The following is a 16,318-nucleotide window of genomic DNA, read 5'->3' on the forward strand; positions in this document are numbered from 1 at the left end:
AATATCATGGATGTCATTCCATGACAATACTTCTGTATCTAATTGTTTTTGTTTAATGGTTGCATAGAATTCCACTGTATGAAGGCATCATTATTAACTTAGCTCAGCCCAATACTGAGGGATACTCGAAGCTGTTGCCAGTTTTTACACTATTAAAAACAATGTTGCAATATATATACATGTACATTTATCTCTGTGAACTGTACTAATATATTTGAGGCCTAATTCCTTGAGTAGGCAGGTATAACATTTTTAGAAATATTGTCTTCTAAAGTGACTCCTAAGTTTCTACTCTCAAGAACAGCGGAAGAAAATGGTCTGGCTAGCTCATACCTTCACTATATTAGATATCGTTAATATATGACTGTCAGACACATATTGTGTGTGTGCGTGTGTGTGTGTATGTATATATATACATCTTTCTATGACCATCTATTCTTATCCTTTGCCCCTTTTCCTAATTAGTTACTAGTTTTTTTTAATTAATGCATAAGCACTGTCATATACGTTTAAAGATTTTTTTTGGAAGCGGGTCTGGTAGTCTTTTGATTTTATTATGGTCTTTTTTGGCCAATTTTTTAAAAAAATTATGTAAATTTATTTTTTTCCTTTATGGCTTTGGATGGGATGTTCCCCTCTTCAAAATTATGAAAATATTCCCATATTTTTAATTTCATTTTAAGTTTAAGATTTTACTAACATTATGTTGTAGGTCACTTATTCTTCAAAAATAAACTTATTCGTAGAAAAAGAGATCAGATTTCTGGTTACCAGAGAGAGGGGAGGAGGAGGGGGAATTGGACAAAGGTAGTCAAAAGGTACAAACTTCCAGTTATAAGATAAACAAATACTAGGGATGGAATATACAACATGGTAAATATAATCAACACTGTTGTGTGTTATGTATGAAAGTTGTTCAGAGAGTAAATCCAAGCACTCTCATCACAAGAAAAAAATTTTTTTTCTATTTCTTTAATTTTGTATCTATGAGATGACAGATGTTCATGAAATTTATTGTGATAATCACTTCATGATATATGTAAATCAAATCACTATGCTGTACACCTTACACTTATACAGTGCTGTATGTCAATTATATCTCAATAAAATGGGAAGAAAAAAATTTTAATTCCACCTGGAAGTTCTCGTAAAAAAACTATCAAAAGGCAAGCAGTCTCAACCCCATTTATTGAATAAGTCATTCTCTGTATTAATTTGACATATTATCTGATCATATACTAGAGTGCCAAATAGCCTCATGTCTATTTTCTGTTATCTGAACTGTTTATTTCTACGTCAACACCATAAAACTTTACTAACATTTCATACATTTTAATGAGTCCAGCCTTATTACTCTTTCTTTTCCCAGGTTTCTCCTGGCGCTTGTCCCATGTTTACTCTTCCAAATGAACTTAAGTCATTTTATCATGAATCCTTTCCTTCTCCAAAAAAAAAATTAAAAAATCCAAAATCCAAACCAAACAAAATCCCATTAATATTTTCATTGGGATCATATCAGATTTAAAGATCATTCATTTAAGAAATAAATGTTATTTCTATAATATGGAGTCTCTTAATAACATGGTCCTTTCCCCCCATTTGTTCAACTCTTTCAAGCCATTCAGTAGAATTTAAGTTTTCTTCACAGAGATCTTTCATATTTCTTTCAACAGTTTTTGATTAGCATTGGGTGAAAGTAAACATCAAGTTACATGCCCTACGGAAGAGATGAGGCAGAGAAGTTACCTTTGAAAGAGTCACAATTTAAAAGAAGTAGTTTGGGATCTGCTATAAAATAAGTAGGGGAGCCTTATATTGCACACATTTCCTTACCAAGCTCCTCTATTTTTAACAGAGAATGTCTTTTTCGTATTGGCTCAACTTATTCTTAATACAAGCATCCCTTAACTTTTCTTTGTTCATTAAAGTTATCCATTATGACGTTCCAGCAAATTCACCAGTCCTCTAAAATTTGTTGCTATTGATATTAAATACACTTTTGACATCACAGGCTGGTTAGTGTTATATCCCACTTTGACTATAAAATGAAAATTATGGTTCCTAGTCTTAGAAAAATTCACATATCACATAATTTTGCATATGATTTTAGGAGATTTGAAGTCATACTGGTCAAAAACTCCTACCATAAAGGATGCCTGGCTTAAAATGAACCTATGATTCTAAGGTACCTAATGCACTTGCTACCACATAACCTGCTGTTAGTCCTACAGAGGTAATTCAAGCACAATGTGCTTTAGTCACACTTCATATGGGGCTATTTAATTGTTTTTAAAAAATGTTTTATTTTCAAGTAATTTCAAACTTTACAGAAAAGTTACAAAACACCACAAAGAATTCTTCACTCAGAATGCTCAAAAGTTACCACTGGAACGTTTAATTTTTCTTTTTTTTTAACATCTTTATTGGAGTATAATTGCTTTATAATGTGTTAGTTTCTGCTGTATAACAAAGTGAATCAGCTATGTGCATACATATATCCCCATAGCCCCTCCCTCTTGCATCTCCCTCCCGCCTTCCCTATCCCACACCTCTAGGTGGTCACAAAGCACTGAGCTGATCTCCCCGTGCAATGCAGCTGCTTCCCACTAGCTATCTACTTTACATTCAGTAGTGTATATATGTCAGTGCTACTCTCTCACTTCATCCCAGCTTCCCCTTCCCCTTCCCTGTGTCCTCAAGTCCATTCTCTACGTCTGCGTCTTTATTCCTGTCCTGCCCCTAGGTTCATCAGAACCATTTTTTCTTTTTTTTTTTAGATTCCATATATATGTGTTAGCATACAGTATTTGTTTTTCTCTTTCTGACTTACTTCACTCTGTATGACAGACTCTAGATCCATCCACCTCACTACAAATAACTCAATTTCATTTCTTTTTATGGCTGAGTAATATTACATTGCATGTATGTGCCACATCTTCTTTATCCATTCATCTGTCGATGGACACCTAGGTTGCTTCCATGTCCTGGCTACTGTAAATAGTGCTGCAATGAACATTGTGGAACATTTAATTTTAAAGAACTTCAATTTGAGTTTTTGTGTATACTGTAGCTCAAGCTGCTTAAACAAACAAAGGAACAATTTAATACCTAGGGAGTAATTATAATAATCTTAGTACAGGACCAAGATCGCATACGAACAATTCCAAACCCTGAATCTCTGAAACTGAAAATTTTCATAACTCCTCCAGCAGCAGAAACCTGACTGAGCTCATTTACAGTCATTATTTTCCCATTATAATGTAAACATTTGTAGGTTTCACTGCAGAAATAGTATTGTTTGATTATATAATGCTGCCCCAAACCTACTAGGGATGTATATAATATAGTAAACGTAACATATACACAAAGATTTCCAGTAAGAGAATGCAGATCGTTTATTATCATTGCACATTATCTACTAAGTGCCAGGTATTACTTTACTTTAGGTATTATTTCATTTACTCCCCTCAACAACCCAGTAAATTCGCCCTTGCCTGAGGTCACCTAACGAGAACCATATGTAGAGGCAATATTCAAATTCAGGTTTATCTCAGTCAAAACCTTAACCACTTTTGAAAGTTTAAAAAAGCATTGAAAACAAGTCTCTTAAAAACACAATACTGGGGATGTGGGAGGTAAAAATAATTCTTTGATAAGATGCAGCATCCCCTTCTTCCCTCCTTCCAGCAAATAACACTACGATCATCTAAAATTTTTATCGTCTTCATATGAATGTCTGAGAAAACACAGATATCACAAAAAAGGTACTTCTAAATGCCTTTCTTCACTTTTCCCCCCTAAGAGTAAAGTACAGGGCCATATATATTTATCTTGCTACTTATATATCACCTTTTAGCAATCAAAATTTTCTGCAATCCTGATCTTGCCAAACATCAAGTTCAATAAGTATGTCTTCCGTATTCATCTAAATCAGTGGTTCTCAAATTTTGCCACTGCCCCCATCCCAGGGGATGTGTGTGTGTGTGTGTGTGTGTGTGTGTGTGTGTGTGTGTTACCAAAATCTAGTCAGTAGAAGCCAGGGATGCTGCTAAACATCCTATAATACACACGCCAGCCACTCACGACAAAGAACTCTGTGGCTCAAAACATCACAGTGCCAAGATAAGAAATCATGATCTAAATCACTGATGAAAATGCTGAACAAGAATGAACAAAATATAGGAACACACTAAAGAGATTTCCAAGCTGACTATCAACCAACTAAGCAGAATATTCTAAGTATGGCTATCAACTAACTGGGAATTCACCTTAATGCTTTACTATTCATCAAACATCCAAACACAGACATTTTAAATTCAGTTCGTGGCATTTTCCATTTAGAAATAATAATGAGCAATTTAACAAAGAACAAATAGAAAAATTCTGTTCCATAGATTTCAATTATTTATTTCACCAAATTATTTTGAATTATTTATTTCACCAAAATAGTTATAAGAATGAAAGATCATCTTACTACCACAGATTGGATTAAGTCAAACTTCACACTTGAATTTTAAGATATTATTCTGAAACGTGTGGCCAAATATTCCATATCTAAGTAGCAATTAAATAAAATCAAATTAAAACAAAATATCATTTCCACCTTCCAAAATAGCAGCAAAATTTAAAAAAAAAGAGACAACTCAGTGCTAGTGAGACGTTTAAACAGGTATTCTCATTTACTACAAATGGAAATGAAAACTGGCTTATCCCTAGTTTATTATTACTAGCCCTACTTTATAGATGAGGAAACTGAAGCACAAAGAAGTTAGGTGGCTTAGCTTAATATCACATGGCTAGGAAGCAGCTGGTTAGAAATCTGAACCCAGGCAGCCCTAGCTCCAGTTTGTGCTCTTAACCACTCCATTTTACTATCTCTATGTTTTATAGAATTTTTTTTACAACTCTTTAAAATGCATCAAAAATGACTGGAAGACAAAATTAAGGGTGAAAAGACTGGTGAAAACATTTACAATGCATGCAACAGATCGAGATGAGATATAAGCAGGCACATTAAATGAAAAAATTCAACTGTTCAACCTCTAATCAGATATGCAAAAAAGTTTAATAATATTCAATTAAAGTGCAGTATAACTAAAATGGGCACTCATATATTTTTGTGGAAGGTACAAAGTGGTACTTTTTTGGGGAGGACAATTTGGAGTTTCCTTCAAAAGTATAAATGCATGTACTCTCTGATCCAGTAATTCCACTTTCTAGGAACTGATCATACAGAAAAAGTCACATAAGCACACAAAACAATTTATTCAAGGATGTTTATAACAGCATTATTTGTAATAATTAAAATCTAGAAATTAGCTAAAAATGTTCATGAATATGGGAATAATTAAATAAATTAGGATATAGTAGTCATAGTTGAAATATACTACTTAAACAAAGTGAGGCAGATTTGCATTAACAAGTAAGATGTCCATAATATATTGTTAAATAGAAAAAAGCTAGCTGTAGAAAAAACAGTGTGTGCCTTTATTCACAAAGATGAATAATGTTTAACTTGAGGAGAGTCATGTAACTTTTTATACTTTTATAAGTATTTAATATTATGTTTTACTTTATTAATTGAAAAAAGGACACATGATTAGAAGAAAACATAAAATATTATCAATGGTTGTCTCTGCGTAGTGGAATTAAAGGTGCTATTTTTCCTTTACATTTTTTTATGATGAGGATGTATTACTTTTACAATTGCTACTATATGCTGATTCCTTCCTACACTCCAGTTAGTGTCTAGGTAAATTAATACACTAAGGTCACAACTACTTCTTAGGAAGACACTAAAAATATTAGAAAATCAAGCCCAAATCATTGTAAATTCATGAGTAAAAGGCATAATGCAAGAAGAGTCCAATTTGCCATTTCAGAGATCTGAGGTGTTCCAAAATAACACTATAAATTTGTGTTCTAAACCCAGAAAATACACCGAATGTAGTATTCTTGGAAAAAACTTCCTACATACATTCATGTGTCTAAAGACCCCAAAATTTAAAATTTGAGGCTATATTAGTAGCAGTAAAACCATTCTGAATGGTTTCTTTCATAAAACAGGAAAACATTTTATATTTCAGAAGGCACAAACCAGTTATCTTAAATTTCAAACAAATTATGTCTATTTCTAAATATGTCAGTTTCAAAACACACAAAAGAATCATTTCATATCTGATAAATGCAAAGTATTACTTTACTCCTGGAAACCAACTGAAAAAAGGGAAAACCACCTTTACAAATATTGGTCTTGAAACATATAAAATAAGTGGATAACACCATTCTCTAATAATATAATATCTTCTGAAAAGATGGAAGGTTTATTAGAATAATTCTGATCATTCTGTCTCTTCAATTTATGTAGTAAAATTGTGAGGGAACCTTATAGTTTACCTAGTACAACCCCCACCATTATGCAGATGGAGCCCGGAGAAAAGAAGTAATTTGCTCAAGGCCTCACAGTTATTAACAGGCTGAAGCGGGGAGGACTCACTCAGGTTTTTTGACTCTAAATCTAGAATGTTGACTTTTGAAAGGTATTATCCAATAATTTAGTGGGCTACTTACAGTACTTTGGGATCCTGTTCTTCTCTGTACTAATGGGGCCTTTTTGACCCAGCACTTTCAGAGAGCAGGAAACTCATCTCTAATGTATTATCTGTATTCACAGATTCACTACAGACTAAATGTTTTCCAAGTTCCTTTTCTTCTCCATCACTGGCTCTCAAATGAAATCCTATTTGGAATCCCAAAGTAAAAGGATTATAAAAGCCAAGCTGCTCCTGTTAAAAATATGCAGGAATTCTGCTTTGACTTATTGCTTTGTCCTTGAAGCTTCTGAAATACTTTCAGGGTATCTTAGGCCTCAGAGAGAAGGATAGACACGTACACACACTCTCTTCTCTCTCTCTCCATCTCTCACAACACACACACACTGCAAACCCAAAGTGTTATTAAAGTCATATGACATAAAATTAGCATAAGTTCCTAAATGTTTATTTCCAATTTGTGCAGTCATCTTGTCCTGTACCAATAACGAACACCTCACAGACCACACTTTGAGTAGCAATGTTCTATAGTAAACCAAACCTTAAAAGATGTTCTTAATCAAATCAGAACATCTGATATACTAAGAAAGAAGTCAGACACTTACTTCTTATCAAAAAGTGTTGAATTTTCTTTCCTTTTGGTGAATCCATTGGGTAGAAGTTTTAAGTTAATACCTTGCTTTCGAGCACGATTTTTCATAAAGTACATCTAACAACCGAAAACAAATAGGCAAATTAATATTAAAATGCCTTAAATTCCAAAAGCATGTAAAACAATGTTCAAAACATAATAGTTAAGATTTATTGAGTATTTATGTTTCACAAACTGCACTAAACAGCAATGTCTCATTTAATCCTCACAATACTATGAGGCAGGTACTATAATTACTCCCATTTCTGCTATTTCAGCTATTTCTGAGACGTAAAGCCTACATTCAAATACAGGTCTGTCTAATTCCAGAGCCTGTGATTAACCATATACTCTATAAGCCAAAAGAAGAATTTTATGGGGATTTAAAAAAAATACAGGTTTTAGCAATCACAGGGATTACCTATACAGTTCTTTCTATTTTTACTGATGGTTTCATACCATAGTTAGCTATATATATATATATATGTATATGCCTGCTTCTATTACTAGTCAGGTAGCTTCATTCAGGGAGGAACTACGGCACTGCCTAGTACAAGGCTTAACTTAAAGTAGCCACTGATGTAGGATGTACAAAATGGGATATGAGAATTCTAGCTCTGACATGTGTTACTCCATGGATCATGTAGGTTGGTTGAGCCCATGCTAGCCCATGAAATGATTTGCCTTGCTTGTGTGGTTAACACAATCTTAAACCTTCAACTTGGTTTAAGATAGTCCAGATCTGCAATGTTCTTAGGTACCTGGTAGAATAAAGGAAGGCCTGTTTGTTCTAACCTTCAAAAAATTCCCACAAATAATATTTAAAGAAAAAAAAAGCAGTACTCAACAAAAAATAAAAAAGTATAAACAATATAAGAAAACAAGGCTCAGTGTACTGGAACCAAAAGAGAAAATGATGTAGCTGAGAGAGCTCCCTATATATTCAGACACTAAAAAAATCATACACAGATTACAGAACTGCTCTGCAAAATTTAAAGGAATAAAAGAAAGCTTGAAAATATGTGCAGTGAAGAGAAACTATAAAAAGTGACTCAGCAGATTTTTAAATAAGCCAAACTAAAATTTTGCATTAGAGATAAAAAAGATGACAAAATCAGGAGAGGTTAAGGGGTAGGTATGATATAGGGAGAAGGCCTAAGCCCCATTTAATGGTAGTTTTAGGAGAAGAGAGAATGAATAAAGCACAGGTAATATTTTAATAGAAATGAGCTGGTAATTTCCCAGAATTGATGAAAGACGCTCCACTGATTCAATAAATCTAATAATTCTCAAGTAAGATAAATAAAAAGAAATGTGCATTTTCACAGTATAGTAAAAATGCAGAAGACCAACAATAAAAAGAATGCATCCAGAGAAAAAAGACTTCAAAGGCAGTTAAAAATGACAGATGACTTTACAACAATAAAAATGGAAGCCATAGACAATGGAAGAGTAAGTCTGAACCCAGAATTCTACAGACAAAAATCATTTAAGAGTGATTTAAATGCCGATAGAGTAATCTAAGATTTGGCAACCAGCAAACTCTCTCTAAAGGACATTCTAAAAGATCTACTTGAGGTAGAAAGTGATCTCTCAGTCAGAAAGTCTAAGATGATGGCAGAAAAAATAAAGAGCAAAGAAAGTGGGAAATATGAAGATAAACCAAAACAAACACTGACTGGATAAAACAGTAATTACTGTATGGAGATTGAAACAAAAAAGACCATTTAAATACCTGAAAACAATACGAAAAGTCAGTAGAGTGTTAAATGGAATTTAAATTTTCTAAGGTAACTGCTGGCAAACTAGGGCCAAATCCTGCCTGCTGCCTATTTTTATAAACAAATTTTGTTGGAATACAGCCGTGTGCATTTGTTTATGTATTATTCATGGCTGCTTTTTTGCTACAGTGGCAGAGTTGAGTAGTTGTGACAGAAACCATAAGGTTTGAAAAAAAGGTTTACTATCTGACTCTTTACAGAAGAAGTTTGCCAACTCCTGTTCTAAGGTCATTGCATTGTTTAAGTACAGGCTTAAGGTACTGATTAACTTTAGATACTGATAAATGAAGTATGCATGCAATGTCTAGCCTAACCAATGAAAGGACAGAAAAAGGATGTATAAGTTCTAAACTGATAGAAGAAAAATTCAAATGATAAGAAATTACTCAATTAGTCCAAAAGACAAGAAGAAAAAGAACAAAACAGAACAAAGCAAGTGGACAAATAGCACAAGTAAGGTGACACATTTAAAGTCAAATATATAGGTAATTTTATTAAAAAGTAAATGAATTTGATGATTCAGTTAAAAGTTCCAGATTGTCAGAATGGAGAAAAACTGGAACCCAATTATACGGTACTTTGAAAAGGTACATCCAGAACATAAAGATACAGAAAGGCCAAAAGTAAAAGTAAGGGACAAAATACACCATGCAAATACCAACCAAAGGACTGAAATAGTTCAATACCAGATAAAGTACACAAAATGCTTGAGACAAAAAGGGTCACATCATAATGCCAAAGGTTAAATACACCAAGAATTTCCTGAAGTATGCATCTAATAATTTAGCCTTAAAGCATATGAAGCAAAGCTAACTGAACCACAAGGAGATACATACAAATCCTTTTGATTTTATCTGTTGGGAAATTTTAACACACCTCTCTCAGTAACTGACAGAAAAAACAGACAAAAAACAAAAACCAAAAAAACCTCAGTAGCACTATAAATAATTTGAACAACATAATTAACAAATCTGACCTAAAAGGAATATATTTAGAATACTAGATTAAGCAAATGCAGAATAATTTTTCTTTCCCAAGCAAACAGAGAACATTACAAAATCTAACCACATGCTGGGCCATAAACACAAGTCTTAATGTATTTTAAAAGAATGAACTCAGAAAAAATATGTTCTCTGACCACAGTGTAATTAAGCTAAAAATATAAAAGAATATAACAAAAGTCAAGAGGACACGTTAACAAAATAGAAAAGGAATTCACAACAGCAACTGATCTAGAAAAAAAGAGGACACAAATAAGCATTATCACAAATGATAATACAACTTCTACAGACACGTAAAGGAAAATATGAAGAACTTTATGCCAATGCATTTAGGTAAAATTTAGGTAAAATGGAAAAATTCTTAGAAAAATGTAGTCTACTAACAATGACTCAAGAAGACAGAGAAAACCTAAATAGTCCAATAAACAGTAAAGAATAAACTTCAGAAGCCCATTAATAAATTTTACCAAACTCCCATGGAGGAAATAATCCCAATGTTAGTTAATGTATCCAGGACCAAAATGGGAGCATTCCCAAATAATTTTATGAAACTAAAATCACAATGATATAGAAACCTAAGAATACCAAAAAGGAAAATCAGAAGTCATTTCACTCACGGACAGAAATGCAAAAATGAATGAATGGATAATGTGTACATATACATAATACAACTGAATTCTGCAAAGTATAAAAAGCAGGGTATGATAATAATATACCATGCAAGTTTAACTTACAATAGAAAATTGATTAAAAGATTATTCATACTAGAATATTATATATTAAAAGAATAAATAATCAAATACAGAAAAAGCATTTGATAAAATATAACCACCATTCATGTTAACATCTGTTAGCAAACTAGGAACAGAACTTCTTTAATCTAAATATCAAACTGTATCTACAAAAAATTTAAAAGCAAACATCATGGTGAAATCTTGAAACTTTTCCCTCTATGATCAGGAGTTATGAGACAAAGATGTACAGAAAAGCTAATATACCAGGTCCGAGACTGTTATCCTTAGAAAGTTCTGTTGGCAAGGTTGGCTCTTGGCTGGTGTCTGGGAATTTGACTGACTGGTAAATGGACCCTACACTGACATAAAACTTTTCCTAAAATGATAAGAGTGGTTCACTGTGCTGAAATTGTACAAAAATGTGGTTTTATCTGCTTCCCTTCTGGGAGTATGGAATTTGGCAAGTGCTAGGGCGAGGATGCTTCTGCGATCAGCCCCCAATAAAAACCTTGGGCAGTGAGTTTCCCTGGTAGACAATAACTTCAAACATTAATTATCACAACCCATTGCCCGAGGAATTAACTGCATACGATGTGACTCCAATAGAAGAGGACTTTGGGAAGCTTGTGGCTGGATTCCTACAGACTTTGCCCCATATACTTTTTCCTTTTGCTAATTTTGCTCTGTATCCTTTCACTGTAATAAATTTTAGCCATGAGTACAACTGTATGTTGCATCCTGTGAATCCTTTCAGCAAATCATCAAACCTAGGGATGGACTTTGACTTATAAATATCTACTATCATCAGCACTATTTGACATTATTGGAAGTCCTAGCTATACCAATAAGGCAAGAAAAAGAGATAAAAGAACAAGGACAGAAAGACAGAAACAAATTGTGATGAACTGTTTATAGAGAAAATCTCAAAGAATCTATAGATAAGGTATTGGGACAGATTTTAATATGGTTACTACTATAAAATAGACAACAAAAATATCTCATTCCTAAATACTAGCAAAGAGATAATAAAACATTAAAAAGAAAACACTATTTAAAATAGTATGAAAAAATAAAGTGCCCAAGAATAAATCTAATAAGAAATATGCGAGACCTTCACTGAGAAAATTATAGAGATGTTAAAGAACCAAATAAATGCAGAGATACAACAGTCAAGGATTTAAACATTCAATGCTGTAAAATCCAATCACTCAAGTAACTCTACAAAATAAATGCAACCCCAATCAAAATTCCCAGGTGGGGAAGGTAGGACTGTAGAATCAATAGGCTGATTTTTCATATTTGTATAAAATTACAAAGAGCCACAGCCATATTTTAGAAAATACTCTAGAAAATATTCTAGAAAAATGGCTATATTCTAAAAAATGAATGAAGTGGGAAGACTTACTCTTTCAGCGAGTTTCAGTAAAAGACTATAATAGTTTAGAGTATTGAGCGTTGGTGTGGATAGGTAAGAGGACCACCAGAACGAACAGACAGGCCAGAAACTGACCCAAGCATATATGGATGCTTGATATATGACAAAGATGGTCCTACAGAGCAGTAGGGAAAGGATGAATTTTTTCAATAAATGATGCTAGAAAAAAGTAGATTATCCATGTGGAAAATTATATAGGACCTCCACTTGACATGCTAGACAAAAATCAATCCCATGTTTACAGACATAAATGGGAGATGCAACACTGTAAAGCTTTTAGAAAATAGTTACAGGAGAATAGCTTCATAACAAGGTAGGGAAGGATTTCTTTATAAACTCATAAAACTATTAACTATAAAGGAAACACACAACAATTTTTACTACATGAAAATTAGGAACACCTGTTTACCATAAAACACTAAAGACAGTAAAAAGACAAGCCACAGAATGAAAGAAGGAATTTATAACACATACAACCAACTAACAACTAGCATCTAAAAATACAAAGAATTACTACAAACCAGTAAGAAAAAACAACTGATCAATGAAAAGATGAACAAAAGACTTAACAGGCATACCACAAAGAAGAATATCCAATTGGCCAATAAAATATTTGAAAGGTGCTCAATCTCTTTAAGAATCAGACAACTACAAATTAAAAATCATAATAAAATAACACAGCCATCAAATTGACAAAAACTCAGAAACTCTGACCAAGTCAAGTATTGGAGAGGATGCGACAATAGGTACACTTAAACACTACTGTGAGTATAAACTGGTATCACCACTTTGGAAAATGTTTTGGTAACATATAGTCAAATTGAAGATATGCATACGCCACAACAAAGCAATTCCGCTTCTAGGTATAAACCCCAGAAAAACATATGTATAAGCAAACCACAATTCCTAAACAGAAGTGTTCACCATAGCACTGTTTCTAAAATTTAGAAAACCCAGAGTCCATTTATTACAGAAAATCCAGAAATAAGAATGGTTCGGGAAAGGGCATAAGCTGGTGGCAGGAACTTTTGAGAAGCTGGTAATGTTTTAATTTTAGACCTAGGTGGTAGTACATGTATGTTTACTGCATAATTATTCATTAAATGGTGTATTTTTGGACCTCCCTGGTGGCGCAGTGGTTAAGAATCCACCCGCCAATGCAGGGGACACAGGTTTGAGCCCTGGTCTGGGAAGATCCCACATGCCGCAGAGCAAGTAAGCCCGTGCGCCACAATTACTGAGCCTGCTCTCTAGAGCCGGTGAGCCACAACTACTGAGCCCATGCACCACAACTACTGAAGCCCACGCGCCTAGAGCCTGTGCTCAGTAACAAGAGATGCCACCACAATGAGAAGCCTGTGCACTGCAATGAAGATTAGGCCCTGCTCGCCGCAACTAGAGAAAGCCCACGTGCAGCAACGAAGACCCAACGTAGCCAAAAAAAAAAAAAAAAGGTGTATTTCTATTTTATGCTTTTTTATATGCATGCCATATTTCACAAAAAAAAATTTAAAAAGTAATTTATCTTTTAAGTAGAATTTAATTATGTCTAATTAAGCTTGAGGGAAAAAAAGACTTGGTGCATGGTAATTTTTCTTTCAGATGTGGGTAGTGTCATGTCTGTACCAATAACACCAATAAAATAAACTGTTTAAAAGGTACTAAAATTCTGCAACTCCAATACCAAAATGGTATTGAAAAACGAAACATAATTCCATGATGTGATTTAATAATATTATTAAAGAAATTTTAGAACAACAGCAGTTGCAAAATACTTCAAATATGTAAGTTTTAAATTTTGCATAGTGCATAAGGAATGAAAAAGGGATGGAAGTATGAAAATTAAGTATATTAAAACAAGTCCTGTTAGCTCTTCCTTCAAAATTCAAATCTAATCACTTCCCAATAATTCTAACAGCGTCCTCTCTGACTAGAACCACAACAACAGCCTTATAACTGGTCTCCCAGCTTCCAATCTTCCACTCTTGCCTACTCAAGTCCACTTTCCAGAGAGCAGCAAGAGTGATCTTTCAAAAAGCAAACAGGCTCAATATCCACCCATGGCTTCCATTTTACTTCGAATACATTAGGAGCCCTCACTAGTTTCTTTAACCTCACATTCAACATGCCCCTCACTCAACTACGCTTCTGTCACCTTGCCCTTCTTTTAATTCCTCAAACACCCTAACTTCATCCCTGACTCATTCTTTACTTTTGCTTTTGTCTCTACCTGGAAAGTCTTTCTCCAAACCTTCACATGACTGCCTCTTTCTCATCATTCAGACTGCTACTTAAATGTCATCTCTCAGAGAAGCCTCTCCTGACTTCTGTACGGAAAATAGTACCCTTATAAGCCCCTCCCCCAGCAAACAGACACCATTTTCATTTTCTCTAATCTCCTGTGTACTATCTTCCACATGCACTTAACGTTACCTGAAATTATATTTGTTCCTCTACTCATCTCCTGTCTCTCCTGCTACAATACAAGCTCCATGAGGAGAAGGACCTTGTTTTGGTCACTGCTATATCCCTAGTAACTTAATATATTTGTTGAGTGAAAAAAAAAAAAGAATCTAATTCATTAGAAGAAATTCTAACTGGAAGGGAGTAGAAGAAATACTTACATGTTTATTGCTCATTGGTCTTTTCAAGAAAGCATCTCTAGAAATATGGTCTGCTGTTCTTGCCACATCTTCCAAAAATCGATAATCTACAAATTTCAAAATAGAAAAATAAACAAATGATATATGCCAACGGCCAGGAAGCATCAATCGGCTATGCAGAAGATGGCTTACCACTTAGGAGATTCATTTCAGTAAATTGTTGCATTGAAACATATGCAGTTTTATCTCGAACTCCATTACATGTCAGTTCTGCTTTGTGTTTCTTTACACAGGGCAAACTGAAGAGACAAAAGAGGAGGTACTTTTACACTTTGAGGTAAAAAGGGTACAGGCAGAGATAACAGGGTAGGAAATGACATATATACCTGCAGGAATAGCGCATACAACGTGGACATCTGTACTTTGCTTCTTCTGTACCACAAGTTTCACATCTACAAAAGCCCAAATGAAACTTGATAAATTATCAAATATTAACTTTACATGTTTATTTATAAACTTTTAATGCTGAGTCAATTACTCATCACAATCAATTTACAGACATGTAATCATAGTGAATAAAGTAGATGCAAGTAACTCTTATGAAATACTTGATAGCTGTCAAACATCGTTAGAAAATTCTCCTCTAGGAAATGACAACTACATTTACAATGTTGTTAATGATATGTAATTCAAGAAAACACGTATTAAATTAAAAAAAATCATCTCACTTTGACTTCCTTTTCTACTATAATCTGAGAATGAGATCATTCGATATTTTAACTTGTAACTCTTGACACTGTTAACAATTGTCTGTGTGCACATACCCAGAAGTCCAATCCATGAGCTATGTTTATTTATCTCAAAGGCAGACACACCAGAAAAAGATATAAGACCCAGGCAAATTTAGAGAGTAGCAGTTGCATTTTTCTTTCTCAACTCCTCACCCAACCTAGAATGGGCGTCAAAATAATCTAGAAATGCTATTATCCATCATCTGTCTTCAACTGTTCTTTTAGGATCTTGGGATACTGACAATCAAACTACAGCTACTTCTGTTTTACTCACTGTGTTTGAGACAGTGATAATCCCAAGAAACTGACTACTCTTATTTCCTATGCTGCCTCATTATCACACTATAAGGAAATTAAATCAAAAGCAATAAATATTCATAGTACCCATAGAGAAACTAGACAGTTGGGTGAGTTCAAGTGTATTTTCTCTAATTTTAACTTACTACACTTTGTCCTTGTTGGTTTTATTAGACTTTTCCTCACACCTATACTCTCTCAAAAGAATACTGAGCCAAGAGCATATTAAGTCAAGCCAGATTCTGGTCCAAGGGCTTTCTGGCCCCAAGAATTTTCACTTCCTAACTTGGCCACTGGACACTAGTACCAACCTCACATATTTTCACTGAATTTATTGTCATCTGACAAAACCCTCCCTTCCCAATCGCCCCCCTCCCCATCATTCAGGCTCCAGGGACCCAAAATGGCACTTATTTATCATTATTCCACACCCTTCTGGTAGTGTAATTTCTTTCAATCTAGACAACAGAGGATTCCATAGCTTTATTCCCCCA

The 16,318-nt window shown here is 34.0% G+C and overlaps 1 protein-coding gene across 1 annotated transcript in view; it reads right to left on the minus strand.

Moving 5' to 3' along the window:
* Positions 1 to 16,318, minus strand: part of ZNHIT6 (zinc finger HIT-type containing 6) — a 58,144-nt gene that overhangs the window by 40,927 nt on the left and 899 nt on the right. Inside the window, exons 2-5 of the mRNA XM_036868702.1 lie at positions 15,123 to 15,188; positions 14,929 to 15,035; positions 14,758 to 14,843; positions 7,157 to 7,260 (exon numbers count right to left, since the gene is read on the minus strand). Coding sequence (XP_036724597.1) covers positions 7,157 to 7,260; positions 14,758 to 14,843; positions 14,929 to 15,035; positions 15,123 to 15,188 — 363 coding nt within the window. The remainder of the gene's footprint in view (positions 1 to 7,156; positions 7,261 to 14,757; positions 14,844 to 14,928; positions 15,036 to 15,122; positions 15,189 to 16,318) is intronic.

Source organism: Balaenoptera musculus, chromosome 1, assembly GCF_009873245.2.
Source record: "Balaenoptera musculus isolate JJ_BM4_2016_0621 chromosome 1, mBalMus1.pri.v3, whole genome shotgun sequence".
Lineage (NCBI taxonomy): Eukaryota > Metazoa > Chordata > Mammalia > Artiodactyla > Balaenopteridae > Balaenoptera > Balaenoptera musculus.